Consider the following 23,606-nt stretch of genomic DNA (forward strand, 5'->3'; position numbering starts at 1 on the left):
CTGGTCTGTCTCTGTGCATGTCGTTTTTTCTCGCGTGTTTTCGACGAGCCATCCGCAGCGTTCCGTGGTCACTGCTGGCCGGCGACCCACGCGTCAGCTGAGCGGTACTCCGCTTGAAGTAGGGCCACATTTCCTTTAGCCGTTCCTCGGCTGACGGGCATGGGGGCGACTTCCACGTCTCTCCAACGGCGCTGCTGGGAATGAGCCCAGGAGGGCCGGTCGCGAGCGCCCCCTTTCTCTTCTTCCGGACGGACACCCAGAGGAGGGGTGGCGGCTGGACCGCGCGGCAGCTCGAGGTGTAATGGCTGGAGGCGCGCCCGCCCGTCTGGCGCAGCGGCGGCAGCAGCTCCCGTTCCTGCCGCCGGCGACCGAGGCTCCCGTTTGTCCACCTCCTCGCCGGCACGTGCTGCTTTCCGCTTTTGTGTTGCTCTGTTTTACCGCGGGCGTCCCAGCTGCGCGACGTCACGTCTCCTCGGGGTTTCCACTTCACGTTCCTGATGCCTGGAGACCTCGACCGTCCTTGCAGGAGCTTCTTGGCCATGCGTCTAGCGGAGCCTGTCACCCATTTTTTAACCAGATTGTTTGTTTTCTGATGTTTAGTTGTTGGAGTGCCTTATATATTCTTTAAAAAATATTTATCGTGCCCTGGCTGGCGTAGCTCAGTGGATTGAGCGCGGGCTGCGAACCAAAGTGTCGCAGGTTAGATTCCCAGTCAGGGTGCATGCCTGGGTTGCAGGCCATGACCCCCAGCAACCGCACATTGATGTTTCTCTCTCTATCTCCCTCCCTTCCCTCTCTAAAAATAAATAAATAAAATCTTTTTTAAAGTATTTATCGCTTTGAGAGACGGAGAAACACCGATTCGTTGTTCCACTTACTTATGCATCCGCAACCGGTTCTTACAGACGTCTCCCAGACCCGAGATCAAACCCACACGCTCGGCCCGTCAGCGCGATGCCCTAACCCAGCCACTTTCCACCTTTTTCATCTCGTGGCACACAGAATCGAATCACCGAATTCTGCGGTACACTAAAAATATCTTTTTTGCGAAGCTGACAAAAAACGGGTATAATTTCCATTCATTCACACCAGAGGGCTACTGTTGTCTTGGCAATTGTCGGGTTTGCTGTTGTTGGTTTAGGCAACCTAAGGGAAAAGAGGTCAGTTTCGCTGACGAAATAACCAGGTATTGCATGTTTTAAAAGTTCTTGAGGCACATGGCTTGAAAACCGCTGCTCTAACCCTCTAAGCACCCTACCAGGGCCACGTAGTCTTGATACTAACCCCCATCAGTCAGGTATATGGTTTGAAAATATTTTCTCACATACCCTTAGTCGCCTTTTTACTCCGCCGTTTCCCTTACACTGGCCGGTCTACACTACTGCGCAACTGCGAAGGCCGCGCCGCGCGTGGCCTGCTGGGGGTTGTAGTCCGGAGCGGCTGAGGAGGCTGGAAGTTGGATTTCTTTCCCAGAAGGACCAAGGTTGGAATCCGATTTCTATTGGGCTGGGCTAGAACGAACCTCTGCTAGGTTCTCTCTCGCAGAGACAGAAAGTTAATACAACACAAGTCCGTTTTCAGGACGGGGACAGTAGCGGCGCCCCGGCCCACCAGGCCACGCCCCCCTCCCCGCCTTTTCCCCGGTCCCCGCCCCTCCGCGTTCGCGGTTGGGGCTCTCCACGGGGGCGGGGCTCGCGCAGAGCGTCTCGGCCCCGTCGCTAGGCTCGCGCCTGTGGGGGGGGCCCCTAAGCCGCCCCACGGCCTGGTCTTTTCCGCTTGGGAGGCGCGCGAAGCTCTCTGTTCATGGACCGGGCGGCCGTGGCGCGGGTGGGCGCGGTAGCGAGCGCCAGTGTGTGCGCCCTGGTGGCGGCGGTGGTGCTCGCCCAGTACCTATTCACCATGAAAAGGAGGACGGGGAGGAAGACCAAGATCATCGAGATGGTGAGTGCAGGGGCGCGGCGCGCCGGGGCGGGAGACGGCTGGTGGGGCTACGGCCGCGGTAGAAACGCTCGGGTAGCCCAGGGGACCCGATCTGGGCCCTCGACGGCGGCAGGCGGGCCTTTGTTGGGTCTTCTTTGGAAACGGGCAGCAACTAGGTGATGAGACCACGAGCTGCCTCCCGCTGCAAAGTGAGTTTCTCTAGAAATGAACTGAATGCCGCCTGGACGTGTTCCTCCCTCCTTCCCGCGTCCCCCGCCAAGCCCTTGCAGTTCATCCAGTTCTAACAGAGCAGTTCTTTCTGCACCGTGGCTAGGATGAGCCAGATTATGAATCGGTGTAACTTCGCAGTGGTTCAAAGAATGCCATCTATCCAGTTGGAGTGCTATTGTATTTGGATATTATTTCTTCTTCTCTCGAACCCGCCAGGATGCATCTTCTGTCTTTTTCTTCCCAAACGTCTTGCATAACGTTTTATAAATCTGTCTACAATTTTATTGTATTAGAGTGTTTCAAGTATTCTGTTTGAGGTACAGTATAAACAGCATTTGCTCCAAAGTCGGGGATTTTTGTTTTTTTAGAGTCAAGATAGGTTACTCACTGCCTTGCTTCTGATATACTTTCTGGATGGAGTGTAGAGTCCAGGTGTACTCCCGATCATGCGCTGCACACGTGAGCATGTGCGGTTAAATATTTATGACAAGTCCGTTGACAACCTACAACTCTACTAAATATTAATTATTTTAGTTTCATGTGTTACTTAAATTTGTCAGCTGAGAAATCTAAAAAACTGTTAGGTTGCTACTGGACGGAGGTGGAATACAGAAATACTTCCTGTAACTGAAAGTAAAAAAATGATTACCACTACATGTCTCTAATGCCACTAATATTTGTAGGTTTCGTTTATTGCTAGAATTAAATTAGTATTGGGTTATTACTTCTTTTCTACACTTGTATAACCACAGCAGCCGATTTTTATCTCAGACATTTCATTTTGTTTATGGTGCCGTCCTGCTTAGAGAACTTTGGTGGGACCCAAACCAAAAATTTATTCATGAGTATCTTTATATGACTCATAAAACTTAATTTTCTGTTAAAAATTTTGGCCCTGGCTGGTGTAGCTCAGTGGATTGAGCGCAGGCTGCGAACCAGACATCACAGTTTCGATTCCCAGTCAGGGCACATGCCTGGGTCACAGGCCACGGCCCCCAGCAACTGCACATTGATGTTTAAAGAAAAGAAAAGAAAAAGAAAATTTGCACTGTGCATGTGAAAAGAAAACTGATTACCATACCTTCCTGTGTGGTCTGCTACGTCACTTCTCTTAATGAAGGCCATCAGGCAGACTGACTTGACTTACTTGTAGTATAGAAACCAGTCAGTCTTGACATACACGTATGTGGACCCACTGTTATATTAATTTATATCTGTGCAGACTGCTACTAGCTGTTAAAAGGAAAAACGTCTGAAGAGCTTGATGTTTTTAACTTGTAACTTGAATGGGTTACGTATACAAATGAGATAAACATTTGACTGGAAATCTGAAGACCTGAATTCAAATGCTGGTTTTATCTCTTGGTAATAGATGTGTTTTAGGCGGCATGCCCTGCCCACCCACCCCCACCTCACCCTGGAAATCCCCCACCTTAGAGAATCCGTACAAACCCATGGATGTCCAATGAACGCAGCGCATACTGGTCACGGGTGATGGAACCAGCAGTAACTGCCCAACCCTGTGGGCCCACCCCAAGCTGACGAGGTCAGTAGATGACCTCTGGCACTGGGATTAATAGGTCGTGCTGCTGTTAAGTTTTAAGTGGGAGACACAGGGAGTTGCTAGTGGCTGCGTGCAGTGCAGCTGGACTGCGCTCCAAGGCAGCAAGATGCACATACCGGGGAAGCCAGACAGAACACGTGCTGGAGATGTTCGGAGACCAGAGGAGCCCTTCCACGTAGCTGGTGTCTCGTTCCCCTCAAGCCTAATTCATCATTCTGTGTGTTCCCCAAGGCGTCGTAATGGCCAGCCAAACAGTGGAGCTGGTGTGGGCAGATTTCTCTTCCTTGTACCCCAAATCTCTTGAAGATTACTGATTAATTTACCATGGTCAACATATGTGAATTTTTAAATAAACTTTTTATTTTGGAAAATTTTTAAATTTACAGAAAAGTTGAGTGGGTTAGTAGAGTCCTTTTATACTCTACAACCATTTTCCCCTGTTATTATCATTAGTATGGAGCATTTGTTAAAATTAATACTTACTCATTTTAAATATCCATACTTTGTTCAGATTTTCTTTGCTTTTACCTAATGTCCTTCTCTGTCCCAGGATCTCATCTAGAATATCATATTATATTTAGTCATCATGCCTCCGTACCTCATCTTGGCCGTGACAGTTTCTCAGATTTTCCTTGGTTTTTCTTATGTCTCCGATACAACAAGAACTAATACATTTGTTGTTTGTCCCAGGTTCCTGGTACACACATAGCTCAGAACACACTTGGACTCTGGGGAGTGTTAAGCGTGTCTCTTGCATGCTAATGAGATGGACTCTGCCATCTGGTGGCCCCAAGGTGGCTTCAGGATGTGGGTGTGGGCCGGTGCATCCAGAAAGATCAGGCGTGGTCACAGGATGGGGACTTTCAGTGCCCCTCTGTCTTTCTGTGGAGGGAGAAAGGGCTGGAGTTTGGACTAATGGCCCCTGGCCAATCACTTAATCAACTTTGCCTATAAAACAGAGCCTCCATAAAATCCCCTAAAGGAAAGCTGCCTGGTTTGTAATAAACCTGTAATGGTAAAAAAAAAAAAAAAAAAGCACTCTCCCCAGTTGTGTGCAAATAATGGGACCTAAAGAAGGGATTGTGGGAACTCTCAAATTTTCACCCAGGCTGTCAGACTTGTGAGTGGCAACCCGGGACTTGCTGACTGTCATCTGAAGTAGAGGACAGACTTGTGGGACTGAGTCCTTTACTCCTGGGATCAGACACTTACTGTCAATAGTGTCAAAATCAAGTTTGCCGGCGAGTTGAATTGGTTGGTGTGAAGAAAAGCATTACACATTTGGTGCCAGCAGCGCTGTGTATAAAAACAGTTCAGTGTAAAGCGCTGTAACTTGAACATGGTGTTAGGGTGGTCGGTGATGCCGGCTGTGAGAGAATTCACAAAGAGAAGTGTCAAGTTTTTATTCACTCTCCAAGAAAGGAGAGGGGCATGGAGTGGAGAGATACACCAGCACTGAGGGGTGGGGGCTTTGAGCTTTTGTTGGATTATAAGTGGATTTAAAAGGGTTGGGGGGGATGCTGCTGTGAGGCCCCTGGGCGCTGGGGCATTGGAAGGTGCGTCTGCAGTTTGCTCCAGTGTCATCTTCCGCCTGCGGCTGTAGGGAGCAGTTGGTGAGTTCTGTTCTTGCTTCCCAGTACCTTCCTGTCCTGGGACAGAAGCTCAGCAGAGTAAAAATGTCAGTCATGTTTCACAGGGTCAGAGGCCTGCTAGGCAAATGGTGCCACAATAGCAACTGGGGCTGGCTTTATCCTTTCAAAGGGAGCTGTAATTATTACACAGAGCGCAGACTGTCAGCTCCTCTGACATTGTACCGTCATGTTTCCTCCTGGACACTACCAGTGGGGCATAATCTTTGTACACTGAACTTACTTTCTTTCGTCTTTGTTTCTCTCTTCTAAGCCTTATTGTGAAAACTACCCTTTCTAATTATCCCCATAAGGATGACTTGCAGTTTTTGTAAACTGCACTAAAAGGGTTGAGGTTACCAAACATGTACATACGTAAGTTTATACACATACAATTGAAGTTTGCACGAATGAAACTGGTATTGGGGAAAGAATTGTATAATTGCAAGCCTGAATTCCTTCCTTCCTCCAGTCTCTCTTGGAGTCATGCAGTATCGAGTCCTTCCTCATATCTGCTGACCGTCACTTCTCAGTTTTAGCTTCCCAGTCCCATCAAGCAAGCCAACCAGGTTCGACCAGCTCTCTCCCGGGACTCAGATAAGGCCTTTACAGCCAGGAATGGCCACTCTCCCTAAAAACAAAGATTCAGCAGCAAAGCTTGAGCCCTCACTGAACACGTCCTGCCAGGCAGAGAAACTCACCCCAACAGGGTTTAGGCTTTGAAGGACAGGGTTCCGAGGCTGGACTTCATTAGGTTCTCCCCACGCAGTCTCTGGAGCTGTTCACTCAGTCCTAGCGCTGACAAACTCTAGGATTACAGGCTCATTAGGACAGAACCCCTTTTTCTTTTCTTTTCTTTTTCAGATTTCAGCTGTATTGAGATATAATTGACAAAACTGTAAGGTATTTAAGTGCACATAGTGGTGATTTGATATACATTCACATTGTGAAAGGATTCCCTCCATCTAAATTAACTGACACATCCATCACCTTACATATGTATCTTTTTCTTTTTTCTTTTTTCTTTTTTTTTTTTTGTGAGGACATTTCAATTCTATACTCTTAGCAAATATCCATTAAACAGTACAGTGTTAACAAATTGTAAAAAATATGGAAGTTGTCCTGGCTGGTGTGGCTCAGTGGATTGAGTGCTGGCTTGCAAACCAAAAGGTCGGAGGTTCGACTCCCAGTCAGGGCACGTGCCTGAGTTGCAGGCCAGGTTCCAAGCTGAGGGCATGTGAGAGGCAACCAACTGATGTATCTCTCACACATTGACCTTTCTCCCTCCCCTCTGCTCTCTCTAAGAAGTAAATAAATAAAACCTCTAAAAAAACAAACACTAAAAATAGGGAACTCTTCATGACACAGCGCAACAGAACCCCTGCATGTCTTTCTGTAGCATGGGTCACGCATCAGTCCTGCACAGCAAACACATTTTAAGTTCTCCAAGTGATCCCTCCAAAGGCCCTTGTGCCAGCCTGCTGTAAAGTTCACCTTAAGAAATCACCTCCTTGAACAGCTCTTCACAGGTGTGTCTTCTATCATTTTTTTCACCCTTTTTTATTCTTTAAATGGGTGAGGGCCCAAGAGTCATGAAACCAACTCTCTCCCTTTCCTCATTACAGAGTGTGCATGGAGGTCTCCTCCCCTTGCCTTAAGTGTGATACCCATCATATTGGTTCCTGGGTTGAACCTCAACAGGCAGGTTCAAAATTTAACATCCTCTTACAGCCTAACATTCTATGAAAACTTTTAGATGTCACCTTTTGTTAGGAACTGAATTGTGTCTCCCAAAATTCAAATGTCGAAGCCCCAACCCCCGCAACATCAGAATGTGAGCCCATTTGGAGCCCCACAAGGCCTTCAGAGAGGTGATGAAATTAAAATGAGGTTGTTAGGAAGCAGCCCTGAGCCAACATTGCTGTGTCCTTATAAGAAGAGGAAGGAAAACCAGGGCCATTTGTGCACGGAGAATAACTTCGTGAAAGAGGCAGCAAGCGGGTCGCCGCCCACAAGCCAAGGAAAGAGGCCTCAGAGAAAACCAACCCCACCAACTAACCTTGGACTTCCAGCCTCCAGAACTGTGACCGACATCTAATCTTGGACTTCCAGCCTCCAGGACTGTGACAAAATAAATTTCAGTCGCTTCCACTGCCCAGTCTGGTATCTGGCAGCAGCAGCCTTCCCTAAGCAGCACTCCTGTCTGTTTGTTTGTTTGTTTGTCTGTCTGTCTGTTTAAAGAGAGGTTCACAAATACATGTGGTTTGGGGTTTTTGTTGTTGTTATTTAATGAGCATATGTCATCTTTTTCTCTTTTTTCTGTGTCCTTTTTTTCTCTGAAGCTATCCTTGCCCAGTTAATCTGTTATAAGAAGAAACTGAGCCCACCTCAAAGAAAATGAAGGCTGTAAAGTATTGTATTTTCTGCAAGCCCTCTATATCACTGAATTCGAATTAAAAATGAGTGTGAAATCACTTGAGTTTATTGTTAAAATACACATCATGTTCTCATGTGCAGCATTACATGAGGACTGCTGTGTGTAACATAGGAGTAAGGGATTGACACCTTGCTCGTGCCTTCTGAGATGTAAAAAAATGATAAATCTGATCTGGCCAATATGTTCATCAAAGAAAAAAAGTAGCTGAGCATTTGAGATCTTGGTTCCCAGCATGTCATCAGCTTTGCTCAAGTAAACTCATAAAAATTCTAAGGAAAAAAGAGAGAAAAATATACATATTTGAAAGGAATATTCTAAACTCCCTAGTTAAAGACAACATAATTGTCTGCCTTGAAAATCCTAATGAACCTGCAGTTTCTCATTTGCCGTGGATATGACCACGAAACATTTTCCCACTAGATTTTCTTTCTGCTTCATTGCTAGCATTCAGCCTACTGGGGAAATTTTATTAACCCTTACTTATTTTCATTGCCTAGATCAGCACTGTCCGATATAAATACAACACAAGCTGTATGTGATTTTTGTAATGGCCACTGGTAATTAGTAAGATTTTATAATAGCTGTCTTAGACTTCTGGAATCTTCCAGATGTCCTTTGTCTAGCGAATCTTTGTAGGTTGCTACTGACCAAATAGTTTGCCAACACATGGTCATCTCTGTTCCTGTTACGTAGGACCCACTGTCATGGCACCTGGCTGGGTGGAGCAAAAAAGGGAGTAAGACTCAAACTCATGAGGAAATGAAGGACTCAGAACATGTGAAATACCTTAAATAAAAATTTATGAAATTTAAGTAATTGTGCCTGTGTTACAGAATAATTTTTTAAAATCCTTTAAAAAATAAAGAAGAAAATCCTAATGATCCAACTGAAAACCTGTTAGAATTAATGAGTTCATTAAGGTGACCAGAGACCAGATTGAAGTACAAAAATCTTTTAACATTTTAATATGCCAGCAAAAACAAAGTTGCAGTAGAAAGAGTCCTGTTCACAGTAGCGACCAGGAAAAAAGTAAAAACACTAGGAGCAATGTAAGACCTTGAGTTTGAAGGAAACGAGGCATGTACAAATGTGAGGATAGACAGAAGACAAGCTCTTCGGAAATTCAGACTTCTGCATATCCTTTGCATGCAGCCACTGTTATGGGCATTTGGGTCCATCAGTTAAGAAAGCAAAACAGCACTGTCCTGGTGGGTGCTGGGCTTGGTTGGGGTGGCCAGAGAAGGGAACGTTGGAAGAAGTAGCACTTGAGCTGGGCCATAGGTTCAATGAAATTCAGAGGAATGAAGGGTATGAGAGGTGTCTGGTAACGTGAGTATAGCCAGAGGAAGAGAGTGAAGCGAACAGTGGATGGTCAGATCCAGTTGGGACAAATGCGGGTTATGAATTTAGGGAGAGTAGGAGACAAGGTTTGAAAGCAAGTTGGAGCCAAATTTCAGAGACCTTTGATACTATGCTTTAAGTTGTTCTTATAATGGGTTGCTCATTGAAAGTACCATTTTATAAATCCTACTTGACTGGATATGGAGACAACAGAATGAGGTTCAGAGTTCATTCCACCGGGCCAGGCAGCTCAGCTGGTTTGAGCTTTGTTCCGGATATACCAAGGTTACAGATTCAATACCCGGTCAGGGTACATACAAGAATCGACCAGTGTCGTGGCGGGTGTGGCTCTGTGAACCGGAAGGTTGCTGGTTCAGTTGTGAGTCAGGGCACATGCCTGGGTTGCAGGCCAGGTCCCCAGATGGTAGGTGCAAGAGGCAGCTAACTGGTGTTTCTCTCACGCATCGGTGTTTCCCTCCCTCTCTTCCTTTCTCCTCTCTCTAAAGATAAATAAAATCTTTTATAAAAATCAACCGGTGAATGCATAAATAAGTGGAATAACAAATTGATGTTTCCCTTCCCCCTTACCCTTCTCCTCCCTGTCCTTCTCTCTCCAATCAACACATTTAAAAAATAGATATTTTTTTAAAGATTCCAAAATGTTTTTTCCCAGGTGGCACCATACAATTAGCAGAAGCAGACGAGGCGGGAGGGCAGGCTTCAGACAGAAGAGGAGTCTGTTTTCAGACACTTGAGTGGAAATGCCCATCAGGCGTTTAGAGACAGAGGGCTGTACTAGGGAGAGAGTATTTGGGGAGCCACATAGAAGTTAAAATTGAAACAGTCCAGGAGGTGTTCTGAGAAGGAGAAAAGAGCTAAAGGCCAGAGAGTGATTTTTGCAGAAAATGCTCAGATAAGTTGCTGGAGAAAAAAAGAAGCATGGTTTTAGGAGTATTGAGATATTGGATAGCTTTCCCAAAGCCCAAAGGGACGTGAATACAGGTAGTTTAAGAAAAAGAATAATCAAACAGTGACAGGAGGGAAATGAGATTTAGTCAGAGTTTTAATAGGGTGACTTAGTAGTAGTAGGAGGAGGAGGGTGGTCAAGGTACACTACTCATTTTGAGAACTTTTTTTGTAAAAAGAAAGGGGTGATAATCAGAGAAAAATGGAATCAAGCAAAAGGGTTTACTTTTTTCCCAAAGGAAAGGTTCTTATGTCCATGATTCATATAAAATATAATTTGGATAACAGTTACTTGTAATGGTATCTTAAATTACCATTCAAGCCCTGGCTGGTGTAGCTCAGTGGATTGAGCACGGGCTGCAAACCAAAGTGTCGTAGGTTCAATTCCCAGTCGGGGTACATGCCTGGGTTGCAGGCCATGACCCCCAGCAACCGCACATTGATGTTTCTCTCTCTCTCTCCCTCTCTTTCCTCTCTAAAAATAAATAAATAAAATCTTTTAAAAATTACCATTCATTAAAAAGATTCACACAAATTTATTTGTTAAGAACATAGCACACAAAATATATAGTACTTTTAGGATGATGCTTATAGCATCATTTAAGATGATTTTTTGCCTAATCTTAGGTTTTGCTGTGAGTGAACTGAGTATTTCCAATTACCCTTAGAGTACTCCTCTCGTGATACTTGAGATGGCAGTGATCCTTTGGGAAGAGCTTCCCCTACTACAGTTTCAGAAGTGGCAAAAAAACCTGTTAGAGTTGATATATGTAATCGTTTTCACTTCATATTAGAGATGGAACAACCAGTTTATGACATCAAGAAGTTGGTTGTGGGGCCCCAACAGTGAGGCTCAGTTGGATTCCCAGTTAGAGTGCGTGCCTGGGTTCGGTATTTGGTCCCCTATCAGGCCGTGAGAGGCAGCAATGTTTCTTTCCCTCTCTCCCTCCCTTCCCCTATAAAAAGAAATTTTTAAAAATTGATTGTGAGGATGGATATGTTTTCTTTTAAATTATTTTTTGATTGATTTTAGAGAGAGGAAGGGAAAGAGAAACATCAACTTGTTGTTCTACTTATTTGTGCATTCATTGGTTGATTCCGTTATGTGCCCTGACCGGGATCAAACCTGCAACCCTGGCTCATTAAGGACACTGCTCCGACCAACTGAGCTACCCGGCCAGGGCTGAATACTGTATCTTATCCATAATGTTAGAGCAAGAAGAAAAGGGAAATCTTGGGAATTGTGCCGTTTGAGGGGTGTTCAGTGGGAAAACAGCTGTTAAAGGTGGAATAATAGGAAGTGTTTCCAAAACTAGGGACAGAACCAGTATCAGACTGCAGAGGTCACAAGTTGGGCTGAAAGGCTGTTGTGGCGGTGGTTTGAGCAGCCACTCGAAAAACAGCGAAGTGATGAAGACCAGAAAGTGATTGTCGAGTGTAAGAAATACATGTGCTGGGGACATGTGTTGTGTTTTGTCTTTGAATGATGGACACAGGAGCCTGATGGTAGGCAGGAGGGTGGTGAAAAGCAAGTGATTCAAGATGTGAGAAAGACGAGGAAATGATGAAGCCAGTTTGCAGAGGAGATAGGAAGTCAGGGGATAGAGAACACAGGTGCACAGATGTCTTTGGAAAAGAATAAGGGACATCCTTGCCTCTGAACAAGCGTATACTCATTGACTTACAGTTGCTTATTTCTGCAAATTCTTAATTTACATTATGTTTTACTCTTTTCAGCCTTACAGTACCTGCCTCTACCTACTTAATTCTGTATTTCTGTCCATGTGACCTACCTTCTTCTATTAAATTACTTCTTTTTCCTAATTTTACATACCACCTTGCTTTCCTAATGTGGGAAGGAAGAAACTTTACCCTCAAGGTTCTTCTGGCTGGTCTAATAATCAGACATGACAGGATTATAAGAGAAGATAAACTTACTTACCTGGCAGGGGAGATACCCTGGTCACGAAGGTGATTTTCCTGGGGTGACACTTATCTATTGCTGAGTCCTAGGATTTCCCCCAAAGTGGGAAATTGGACAGTGTAATTTGTGGTGGTGATGTAACAGGGTGCAGCCAAGGGGGGACCCCCAAAGGGGAATTTGTAATGGGTTCTAGAAAACCCCATTTCAGGGTGTCCAGGAAATATTAGAAAAATATATATAGAATGTCCTCACCCCCACAAGTCTGAGTTGGGGAATGGGACACATGGAGCAGGGCCATTGAGAGTTGTTTTGGATAGCAACAGTTTTGCAGGTAACCTCTAGACTTACAGTTACTCTAGAGTGGTCATTTAACATTATCTGTAATCTTTAACTGGTTTCATGGATATGTTAAACAGCTGTGGCCATGCTTTGAGCCAGGGGGATGGGAGTGACTTCAACACATGATGGAACTGGGAGGCAACTTCCCCTGGTTGCATGAGAGCTTGGAGATGATTGGCTCCACGCCATGGGGCACACCTGCCCAGACTTACTGTGGCAGCCCAGTAAAGCTGGAAGAATACGGAAATGCTGGCAGGAGTAACGGATTGTGGGAGGAGTCAGAAATAGGGCTGCAGAGGAAGATTGGTGCTGGAATTTAAACCCAGTACGGCAGCCATGCTGGGGCTTTTTGGCTGGGACCATGTGGCTTTAGGGTGCTTCCTTTTTGTCGTGTGGCTTAGGAAGCAGGAGAGACTTTGCCTGGAAGAAAAGGGGTGAAAAGATTCTTGCTCGTGGGCCACATGGTTTTAGATTAACTGGAGATCATGGCGGTGGCACAGCTGATGGTGCCAGGACCCTGAACCATGGACTTCTACTTCTTTTCCCGAGATACAGTACCCTGGACAGGGCAAAGGGGAGAAGGAAGGACTGTGCATTTGTAGGCATTCTAAAGGACTTCAGTATTTTTAATGAAGACATTAAGTCATTACTGTAAGTCTATGTAACTTTTTAAATAAATAATAATCCCTCTCCTTTTTACCAATCTCTAGCACTGAGAGACATCTTTCCCTGGTGGCAGGCAAGGCAAACCTAGTAGTGGGGGAGGCCCCCAGAGTACACAGGTGGGTTCATTCGGTAATAGTATATCGCTCACCCCCCCACTCCCACCTCAGGTCTGTTCTGTAACAGTAAGGGACTGAGTTCACGCTGTCCCCTGGGGGAAAAAGGAGAGAGAAAATAACCAAATTTAGTACATACATATGTATGGGAAGCCCACATACATGAGACAGCCAGGGACCTTGTGTGCAGAGAGGTCCAGAGACACAAAGGGAACATGGGTGTCTGAGACATTCTGAGCTGGAGGTGAGTTAAGGTGCCTTGGGGACTGTATTGCAGGATGATAAGAGCAGATGTTAAGTAAATAGAAGTTTGCCCTGCCCTACAGATAGGTCAAAGGTTATCTCTGATCATCTCTTCTGATGGGTAGGGCCCCTATTTCAAGTTCCTGTAGATTAAGAGAGGACAGAGGTTTCTCTTGAGCCCTCTAGAGGCACACCTTGGGTGACTCATTCTGAACTTCCACTAATTTCTCCTGCATTACTGGATTACCATATTTTACCACATGTGATGCACACCCACGTTTCGTGTGCATTATACATGGGATTATCATGCCCATGGTATGTAGTCATTATACCCATGTATGATGTGCATCCTTATTTTTCCCTCAAAAATTTGGGCAAAAAAAGTGTACATTATACACAGCAAAATATAGGTATATTCCAATTCTGTTTTTTTTTTGTTTTATTTACCAACAAATTACTTATTTTTTCTGTAATAGGAAACTAATCTTTCAAACAAAGATGAGATGGTTTAATCTTACTCAGTTCTTCTCATCTCCTTTATTAAATTCTCCCTAAGTTCAATTACCTGTCAAATGCAATAAAATGCAAGCACAAAACCAGAACAAACGTAGAGTCTTAACGTTACCCCCTAGGGAGCAACAAGGAGGATGGGACTTACTTGGGCCACAGGGTAGGGGAGATGGAGCTGTCTCTAAAAGCTCCCCAACCAGTTAAAATTGTCATTTCTGATTTAACCACATCTCAGCAATTTACCGCTTCCTTGTGAACATCCAGGGTTACTCCCTAAATAGTTGGTGCTGTTTTTGGAACTTTAGTATAGTGTGTTTCCTTCCTGGAGGTACACTTAAAACAAAAACTTCCTCCTTTCTTCTGTGGTAAAGTAGTATCAGATGTCTGGACACCATAACTGAGTAAGAGGCAAGTCCTGAGTCTATATTTAGAAAAAGGAAGGGGGGAAACCAAAACATAACTGCTTTAGTGTGTGAAATAAAAGGGGCCACGTTAACCTGACGAGCTCAAAGGATGGTCTAAAATTAAAATTTATTAAGTAAAAGTCCAGTTTTACCTTTCATCCAATCCCAGAGGTTTCCCTGCTTTGCTTTCCCCCACCTCCCTAATCCATCGCCAGCGGACTTCATGTAACCCCCTTAGAGCTCCTCTTTTGAGTCTAATTCGTAAAGTAAGGTGCTGAGCTGCCATTCTCCTGAGCACTTCTCAATCCATTGAGCTACTGCTTCTCGGCAGTTGTCTGTCAGTTTGGCTCAGACTCACCAAAAACTCGCTACAGGTTTGAATGTTTCTTACACTGGAAAGTGGATTAATATTTAGGGTTTTTTAAATATCTCCATAGCTCAGCATTTATGCAATTTATAACACTGCTCAGATTTATGACCTTTTAGAACCTGTGTTGAATTCTTTTTTTTTTTTGAGATATGAATCCATTATATTGTTACTTAATGTGTTGAATTCCTGTTATGTTCCACAAAGCATATTCCCTGAGCTCCTGTGGCATTTCCTGATGATTTCCTCAAAATTTAGCAATTTATATTCTGTCATATTATTTACTGTCATACATGTTCTTTAAGTGTCTGAACTGGTACATATTTCTTGTTCTTTCTGTTTTATTACTTGCATTTGACTTAGGTAAATGAAGACCCCAAAACAGTGACCCCAGTAAACAGATATTATTTTTATTTTTGTAATTTAATGAGAAGTCCAAAAAGCAGGCAGTTGTTGATGTTATTTAGAGGATACAAGGACATCACAGCAGAAGTCTGTGAAATTTTCTTAGCTTTTCTTATGGTCATGAGATGGTGTTGCAGCCTTGGCCAACACACCTATTTTTCAGATAGCAGGAAGGAGGAAACCTATTTCAAGTAAAGCAGAACTTTCTCCTTACATGTCATTGCAGAGAACAGTGTCACATGGTCACCCCAACTCAAGGGAAGCTGAGATCTTTTTATTTTATTTTACTTTTTGGTTGAGCAAATTGCCACACTCTGAAAAAATTGAGATTCTATCAGTAAGAAGGAAGGGAAGAGTGAGTTGATCAGTTATTAACAGTCTGCCACACCACACCATAGTGCCTATTCTTTTTCCATGCCACTTGCCATTCAGTATATATTGACTTAATATTTGATCAAAGTAAAACACATGTATACAATCTGGTATTACCAGTGGTCAGTAGCATTCCAAAAATAGAGCATTCCAACGAGTCTAGGTACTTGGTGCTACAGCAGTGAAGAACACAAACGCAGACTAGCTTTGTTCTTCTGGCTATGTCAAGGCAAAAGACGTTTTCATTCATACTTAAAATACCTAGATCTTACATAGCTCTTGAGACATGGCCACTGGCTTCATACATGCTAATGAGGTGTAGAAGCTGCTCCCACAATTACGTGTCACAACTAGCTTAACCTCTAGAGTACTTTAGAATGAGTTACAAACATGAGATACCAATGAAAGGCTATGTGGATTTCAAAGGAATTGGGTAATATTTGATGGATATGGTGGTATTTGAAGGGTAGCAATCATGATCATGAAAGGGGGACTCAGCAGGTAAAGATTTTACCTGTAGTTTATATTTGATGTGTATGTGGAAAGCTGTTATTGCAGAAGCTGGAATGCATGAGGTGTGGGACTCCGGGGAGTTGACCATCGATTCAGACTGGTGCCCCAGGGGGTCTGCAGGTAATGGAGATGGCATCTGAGCCATTGTGTTCCAGGGAAGGAATGTCAGTGATGCAGGTAAAGAATTATTGATCAACAGAGAAAGAAGTGCCAGAAAGAATAAAGAACTCAGCTGGAGCTACACTTGAGCTGGGCACTAGTTTTTTTAATCTGTCCAGAAGTTTTCTTTTCTGGCTGAAAGCCTGAATGCCCTTAGGTACCTTTACTTGATTCATTTGCATTACTTCAAGGGGATGAGCTGCATTTCCCCCTCAATAGGGCGATTTTTTTACTATCTCCTGAGTGTTGACTTGATAAACCACAACAAAGATGGGCAGACCTGATTCTTTGAAGTAGCCGATCCCATGAGCTAATGTTGAAGTCCCCCCGGGGTTGGCAGTGCTCCCAGGCCTGGAGTGCATTTTAGTGTGATTAATGTGGCAACTAAGAACATTTAATGTGGCTTTACTAGAATCAGGAGGTGAGGAGTGGATCGAGGGAAAACTAATTTTCTCTCTAACTTTCTAAATTCTCCCCCGGGAACCCTAAAAGAAAAGGCAGACTAGAGAATATAAGGGGGATAAATGGTTATAAAGAAAAACACCTACAAAAAGACATACTAACAAGAGAAAAAAAAACTTAAAAAACAAAATTCACCCGAGTAAATTCAAAGACCTAATTGGCCTTAGTAGGTGATTCATGAATGGAGCAGCATCCCATCGAGCAAATAGATGGGGAACTCAGGAGTTAAAGATTTTAGCTTCAGCCGAACTCCTTAGGCTTAAGTGACTGAGGCATTTAGAAAGCTGGTATTCCAAGAACTGGAATGCATGACCTACCTGACTCCAGAAGGTGGACAAGCAATGTGACCTTTGTGCGGGCCTTTGTGTCTGCACGTGATGGACAAGGTGTCCGAGCCATTGGATTCCAGGGAGGGATGCAGTTTTAGAATCGTCGATCAACAGATAAGGAAATACTGCAAAAATTGTGCCAAAATACTAGGAAAATCATGCTGGACTGCGACTCTTATCCCATTAACCTTTTTTCCAAACCGCTTACCTACCCTTTCTTCTCCTTATATGAAGGTTGGCTTGAGATGAGATGTTAAGACAGTTTTTGGGTGTACGTAACCCACTATCTTCTCACATCGCTGGCATCTGAATAAAGCACCCATCACAACTCAATCCTTGTCTCTACTTGTTGGCTCTGGTGGTGACAGGCAGTGTGGACTCTGTAACTTTTCCAGTTTCGAAGGGTGGTATGAGGGGTGGTAAAAAACGGAAGGATCTTGTAGGAAGAAGGATTATTTTGCAGTAGCACCTCTTTTCTTTAGGGGAAGAGTTTTTATACAGATTGCCTCTCCATGTGGTGGATGGAGAGGGCCTGTATGACAGTCGATCACCCCATGGTACCTGACCAGAAAATTCTATCCTGGTTGATTAAGACTGTGTTTCGCCCTGGCTGGTGTGGCTCAGTGGATTGAGCACCAGCTTGCCAACTGAAAGGTCACTGGTTCAGTTCCCAGTCAGGGCACGTGTCTGGGTTTTGGGCCAGGTCCCCCATTATGGGTATGCAAGAGGCAGCTGATAGATGCTTCTCTCCCTCTCTTTCTCCCTCCCTTTACCCCACTCCAAAAATAAATAAAATCTAAATAAATAAATATCACCTCCATTTAAAAAAAAAAAACTGTGCCTGGAAGAGGTTAGAACTACAGTTACATCAGGTATTAAATCGAGGTTTGGTATCATGGACATTTAGCATGAGAAACGGCATTTTGGGCTGTGAATTTTTTCTTTAACAAAACCAAAGTTTATTCACATATATATGTCAACATAAGAAACGTCCAAATCTGTAAATAATTTTTATAAGAATTTCTTTGAGCCAAACTGGATTAAGGAGGGCGTGTAAGGAACATCACCTGAGGGTGGGAGAAAGCAAGGTGAGGACGCGATTATGGCACAGTTAACCTCATGTGCTCTCTTGAGGGTGGTTCTACTTACTGCAAAGGTGTGTTAACCTTTGCACCAGAACAATGGACAAGGCTTGTTTAAGGTAAGGTTAACCTTTTACTAAGGAAGTTATAGGTTGGGCTGTGACCTTGACCTGCCCAGTTAGGAATTTATGGTCGTATCACCCTGTGGGGTAACTTCGCACACAACCGCCCCTTTTGTCTTGTCCATGTACACATGGGAGACACCCTTGGGGAGATGAGTGACTCTCCTAGGTGATTTAGAGTTATGACAGGTGCAGTTAAACAACGGAGAAGGGGATGGGGGAGGTCTGTTATGGGGCGGGGGAGGGGAATGTGGCGGGGTGACGGCAGGTGCATATGCAGATTTAAGGCAGTGCTTCCCTGCTGTTAAGAATTACCTGTGATTTCGTTGTCCTCGTTCTGGTACAGAGTAAAAGACACCCTTACAAATGGAGATTTCCTTTATAAATTTACTTTTTTTTTAACAAAAGGTAATTTCTGTGTTTTCTCAGCCTTCCCTGTGTCTGCTGTTTCTGTAAATAATCTACTCAAAATAATCCTTAGGCCAAAAAGGCATACACTGGGGTGGCACAGTCTGCCACCTTTGATTAAAAAATGGATTAAAGCCTGGATGAAAGATCATGAGATCCAAGACTGCCATGAAAGCAGCAGAGAGCGAGGACAGAACAGAGAGGGATTTCCCTGGCTGGGCAGGTCAGTTGGTTAGAGCATCGCCCCGTATGACAAGGTTCTGGTTCAGTCTCGGTCAGGGCACATACAGGAATCAACGAATGAATGCATCAATAAGTGAAACAAAAAGTCAAGAGGAACAACAAAGTGATGTTTCCTCTCTCTGTCTCTCTCTCTTTCTCTTAAATCAATGAATAAAAATTTTTAAACAGAGAGACACAGAATGACAGGGTGAAATCTATAGGCCTTATGACTTTTGCGAAGTGTTTTAGATTATCCTTAACTTAGAGTAGTCTGGATGTTCCCTATAGTTTCTGTTGATCATTTCCAGAGATCCCTATTTTGTTTGCTCATTTAAAATAATCCAGGCATCACAGTATGTCTACTTACTGAATTAAGCATATAAGTCATCTTGCCCTGGCCAGGGTGGCTCTGTTAGAGCGTTCTCCCGTAAACCGAAAGTTAGCAGGTTTGATTCCTGGTCAGGACACATCCCTGGTTTGCAGGTTCAGCCCCTAGTTTCTCTCTCATATCAACATTCCTCTCCCTCTCCCTCCTTTCCCCTCTCTCTGAAAAGCGATAAGCATGTCCTCAGCTGAGGATTAAATAAATGATCAAGGAATATTTTTGTGAAAAGAAGCATGTATGTAATCTTGAGTCCTTTTCACCTGTATTCTCTTTTAAATTAGAGGCTGTAATTTACGTCTTTTATATAATAATTACTTTGAAATCTAATGTTATGAACCTTACCTGAAATGTCAATCAGGGAAGTCTGTACAATTATCACTTTTGTCAGCAGGTGGCAGACTTCTGTCCTTGCTATGGCACAGTGGAGCTATGCTGCGTGTTTAAATTACCTTTCTTGTTTGTGCACTTTTGTTTACTCTCTTGGTGTTGTTCAAACCGATCCATACAATTTAAACGACCTGACAAGAAGACAATGGTAAGATGTCCTAAATCAAATTACAGCAGGCCAGAAGATGGAAGGAAGAGCCAAAAGAAACAAGTGCAGGGCTAAACCAACAGAAGACTGCCCACACTCCTGAGTGTAAATTGGAATTTTGGATTCATTTTCAGGTGGTTATTTTCGTGATTGTCTAAAAGAAAAGATAGCCAGGAGCCTCTGCTTCTTGAATTTTCCAATCCACTACTCACAGCTAATGCAGACCGTTCTTCCTTACGAGTCTCTGCACCTATCCCAGAACTGGCCTGCGCTGGGCTTCGGCTGCTCCCAGCCCCTTTTGTCTACAGCTAATGTGCCGGTAAATTATTTCAGAACAACTTACGTGTTGTGTGAAAACTCTTGCCAACTCCAGGACGGATGCTGGTGGCGTAGACGCCACGCCCCAGGACCTGTCTTCTTTTTCTTGCTAGCAGTGGCCTAATAAACCCTTTCTTTTAAAGAAGACTTTCATCCGTGGAAGTCAATTTTTGTTGCACACAAAGAGGACTGTGTTCTGACATTACAGCTATAAATGCTGTTTGTCTATTTTGTTTTTCCATACATGTTGTTTGTCTTCCTCATTTTCAGGGTGCTTAGTAAATGACAAAATTGTTTAGTAATTCACGGGAGGATTGCTTACATTGTTTGGCAAGTTCCTGCCTATCAGTAGGTGGAGGTGGGTAGAGCCACACGTTGTGGCTTCCGCCAGCTCCTTCCTGCCCCCATTTTATCTGCTCTGCAGTCTGTCAGGGCACGGCCCTCTCTCCCACACCCCAACACCCTGAGTCAGAGCACTGTCATCCAAAAAAAAAAAAAATCATCATACTCCTACCCTGTTTCCTCCATGAACAATTTATCAACTTACCTAGATTTCTCTGTCAAACACTTAGGGTTCTTAGGGAATGAGACCCTGGATTGATTCAGATGGAGGGAGACAGGGAAAGATTGAGAACCTAAGCACAGTATCGAATACCAAAATGTTATAAAATAGAAACCCACTGAGTTATCTTTAGAAAACACTGGGCTACACCGGGACTAGAAAACAATTGGAAACAGATTCCCATTTGGGTTAATTTGGCCATGTCCGATTATCCTGTAACCAGGAGGAAGGAATGGAAACTTTGCACCAAGCACCCGCTGCATGTTTACCTTCTTTAATCCTTAAAACACGGTCCAGCTGGTCATTGTAGATTTCTGTACTTGCCTGGGAACAACCAGCAAGCAGCAGGGTCAGCATTCAGTCCGACTCTAGCTCTCTGAAGCTTTTTGGTAAAGCAGACTTCCCAGTTGGGATGAGAATTACTTTGTTAGCAAAGTGTCACTGTGTTGCTGAGCTTTAACTTTTTTGTCTTTCCAAGCTAATTAAATATTCTATTCTATTTTGTCCTTTGTGCATAACCGTGTACTATGGATATGATTTTGTCACATTCGTCCCTAGTTTGGGTAGAAAAAGAAAACCTACCTAGTGTTCCATAATTATTGTTCTGTTATTCTCTATATTGTAAGTATTGTGGCTTATCCAGTAAAGATATACTGTGTTTTCTTTCTTTAAAAAGTAAAGTAATCTGTGATTTGAACACTAGGCAGTCTTGTTAGGGAATACGTACTGTACTTATTCCCTTTTGTGTACTGTACAACGTTTGAGAGTTTAGCCTGCGCTTGATCCATGTCTCAGTGGGGCCACATTCTAATAATGGCTTAGCTCCAGACAAGTTACCGTACTTTTCTAAGCCTCCATTTCCAGTTCTCTGGAATGGAGAGGATTCATCTAAAAATTCTCCTACCCCTTTGATTCCTTCAGGGTGTTATATTAAGAATATGTTCCAGTCCTGGCTGGTGTGACTCAAAGACGTTGGTTAGGCATCAGCCTGAAAAGCAAAGGGCTGGCAGTTCGATTCCTGGTCTGGGCACGTGCCTAGATTGCGGTTCATTGCCAGCTATGGGCATGTACAAAAGGCAACTGATTGATGTTTCTCTCTCACATCACTGTTTCTCTCCCTCTCTTTCTCCCTCCCTTCCCGTCTCTCTCATAAATAAATAAATATATAAATAAATCTTTTTTTAAAAAACAGTATGTTCCATCTTTGTGTTGTATTTTTTAAATTGATTTGAGAGAGACATTGATTTGCCATTCTGCTTATTGATGCATTCATTGGTTGATGCTTATATGAGCTCTGACCTGGAATCGAACCTGCAACCTTGGCATATTGGGCTGATGCTGTAACCAACTGAGCTACCAGGTCAGGCCTGTGTTGTATTTTTTATTGCACTATGGGATAATTCCAACAGTATACTATTCTCAATACCTTCCAGGGTTATTAAAATTTAAAAAGAGGTGATATACATAGAATGCCAAACAGTATTTATCACATAGTACTTATTCAATAAATGTTAATTCTCTTACCTTCTCCCTTCTATTAATAAACAAAGCTATTCTTTTCACAACTTTCTTTCAGACATCATGTTATCCTGTGGTAGGGTCAGATTAAGTAACATGTTTAAAAATGGTCTCTAAACAGTATTCTCTTTGAGCTTTCAGATTTGTAAATAAAATAAACATAGGATGTCTAGTTATAACATAATCTTTCTTAACTTTAAAAAGGTTGGGGATAGGAGGACGTCCTGCATTACACTAAATTTTCAGGAACAATTTTTAACCTGAGCATCTAGGCTACAAAACGGCCTAATCCCTCTGCACCTGCGGTCCTCGTTGCAGGACCAGTCCCGGTCGCACTCTTGGGCGTGAATAATTACTTAAGTTGTTTTCAGTTACTGAGATTTAATTTCACTAAAACTATGTGAAAAACATGGGTTTCTGTAAAGGATAAAGCTTCTATATGTATTTGACTCACTTTTGAATCCCCTCTGGTACACTTACAACAAAAAAAGATTCTGTGATTCACTGTAGATTTCCAAAAATTAACTCATGGGGTCCACCCATACACAGGGATTTCCAAGCCTGTGACTCAGCATTAGGGAAGTTTTAATAATTGAGGACTCATCAGTACCTGAATTAAGATCCGCTTTTTGTAAGGAATTTGTCCATTTTAATTATTTATGTATTTTAAGCTCCATTTCCCCCTTGATTCTTTTTTTTTCTGATATAAAAATAACTAAATCTATATAAGGAAAACGGTAAGCCACGATTTATACCCCTTAACCCCCCCATATTTTAATAAGCATACTCCCTTCTTTCTCTATGCATATAAATATTAAGTATAATTTTTCCTAAAATTGGATCGTACTGTGACATTGTTTTTAACAAGATTATCCACTTAATTTATTTCTTAGTAGTAAATTTATACTTATTTTAATAGCTATTATATTACTTTATGTTATTATACCATATACTGATATCATAAATCATTTAGCCAGTTCGTCATTTTTGAACCTTTACGTTTTCCTGTTTTCTTGTTACAATAAATAGACCCATGAACAGTCTTACAGCAGTTGTCCCCCCCCACCCCACGGTTGTTTGTTTGAATAGAGTTGCAGGTCAAGGGGCAAGCACAAATCCAAGGCTTCGAATGTGCTGTCAGGTTACCCTCTGGAAGGGCTGGACCGGTTTACAGTTCCACCAGCGGTCATTCGAGTCCCTCGGTCCCTGTTTTCCTGGGAGTAGGGATTTTGTTTTCTCATCTCTCCAAATAGTAGTTATTTTTAAGTATTTCTATTACTTTTGAAGTCGAACTTTTGAAAATCGTCCTGGTTGGTGTGGCTCAGTGGATTGAGCACAGGCCTGTGGACGGAGGGTTTGCAGATTTGATTCCCCATCAGGCCACATGCCTGGGTTGCAGGCCAGGTCCCCAGCTGGGGACGTGCAAGAGGCAACCAACCCATGTTTCTCTTATACATCAATATTTCTCTCCTTCTCTTTCTCCTCCTTTTCCCCTCTCTAATAAATAAATAAATATTTAAATATTTAAATGTTTAAATATTTAAAAATAAATGGCCATTTA

General features: G+C 43.3%; 1 protein-coding gene, 1 non-coding gene and 1 pseudogene across 4 annotated transcripts in view; all 3 read left to right on the plus strand.

Moving 5' to 3' along the window:
* Nucleotides 1–1,687: 1,687 nt before the first annotated feature.
* Nucleotides 1,688–23,606, plus strand: part of NT5C3A (5'-nucleotidase, cytosolic IIIA) — a 48,220-nt gene continuing 26,301 nt past the window's right edge. The window contains exon 1 of one of the 3 annotated variants that reach the window (XM_045828772.1): nt 1,688–1,941. In XM_045828772.1, the coding sequence (XP_045684728.1) occupies nt 1,804–1,941 (138 nt within the window). In that variant the 5' untranslated portion in view covers nt 1,688–1,803. The remainder of the gene's footprint in view (nt 1,942–23,606) is intronic. The other 2 variants (XM_045828774.1, XM_045828775.1) reach the window with 2 other exon arrangements.
* LOC123812280 lies at nt 8,132–8,247 on the plus strand. Its single transcript, XR_006784556.1, has one exon. It is a non-coding gene; the product is annotated as a small nucleolar RNA SNORA32 (small nucleolar RNA).
* Nucleotides 12,022–12,164, plus strand: LOC123812312 (annotated as a pseudogene).

The sequence above is a fragment of the Phyllostomus hastatus genome, unplaced genomic scaffold (genome assembly GCF_019186645.2).
Source record: "Phyllostomus hastatus isolate PE091 unplaced genomic scaffold, TTU_PhHast_1.1 phas_scaffold_78, whole genome shotgun sequence".
In the NCBI taxonomy this organism is placed as follows: Eukaryota; Metazoa; Chordata; class Mammalia; order Chiroptera; family Phyllostomidae; genus Phyllostomus; species Phyllostomus hastatus.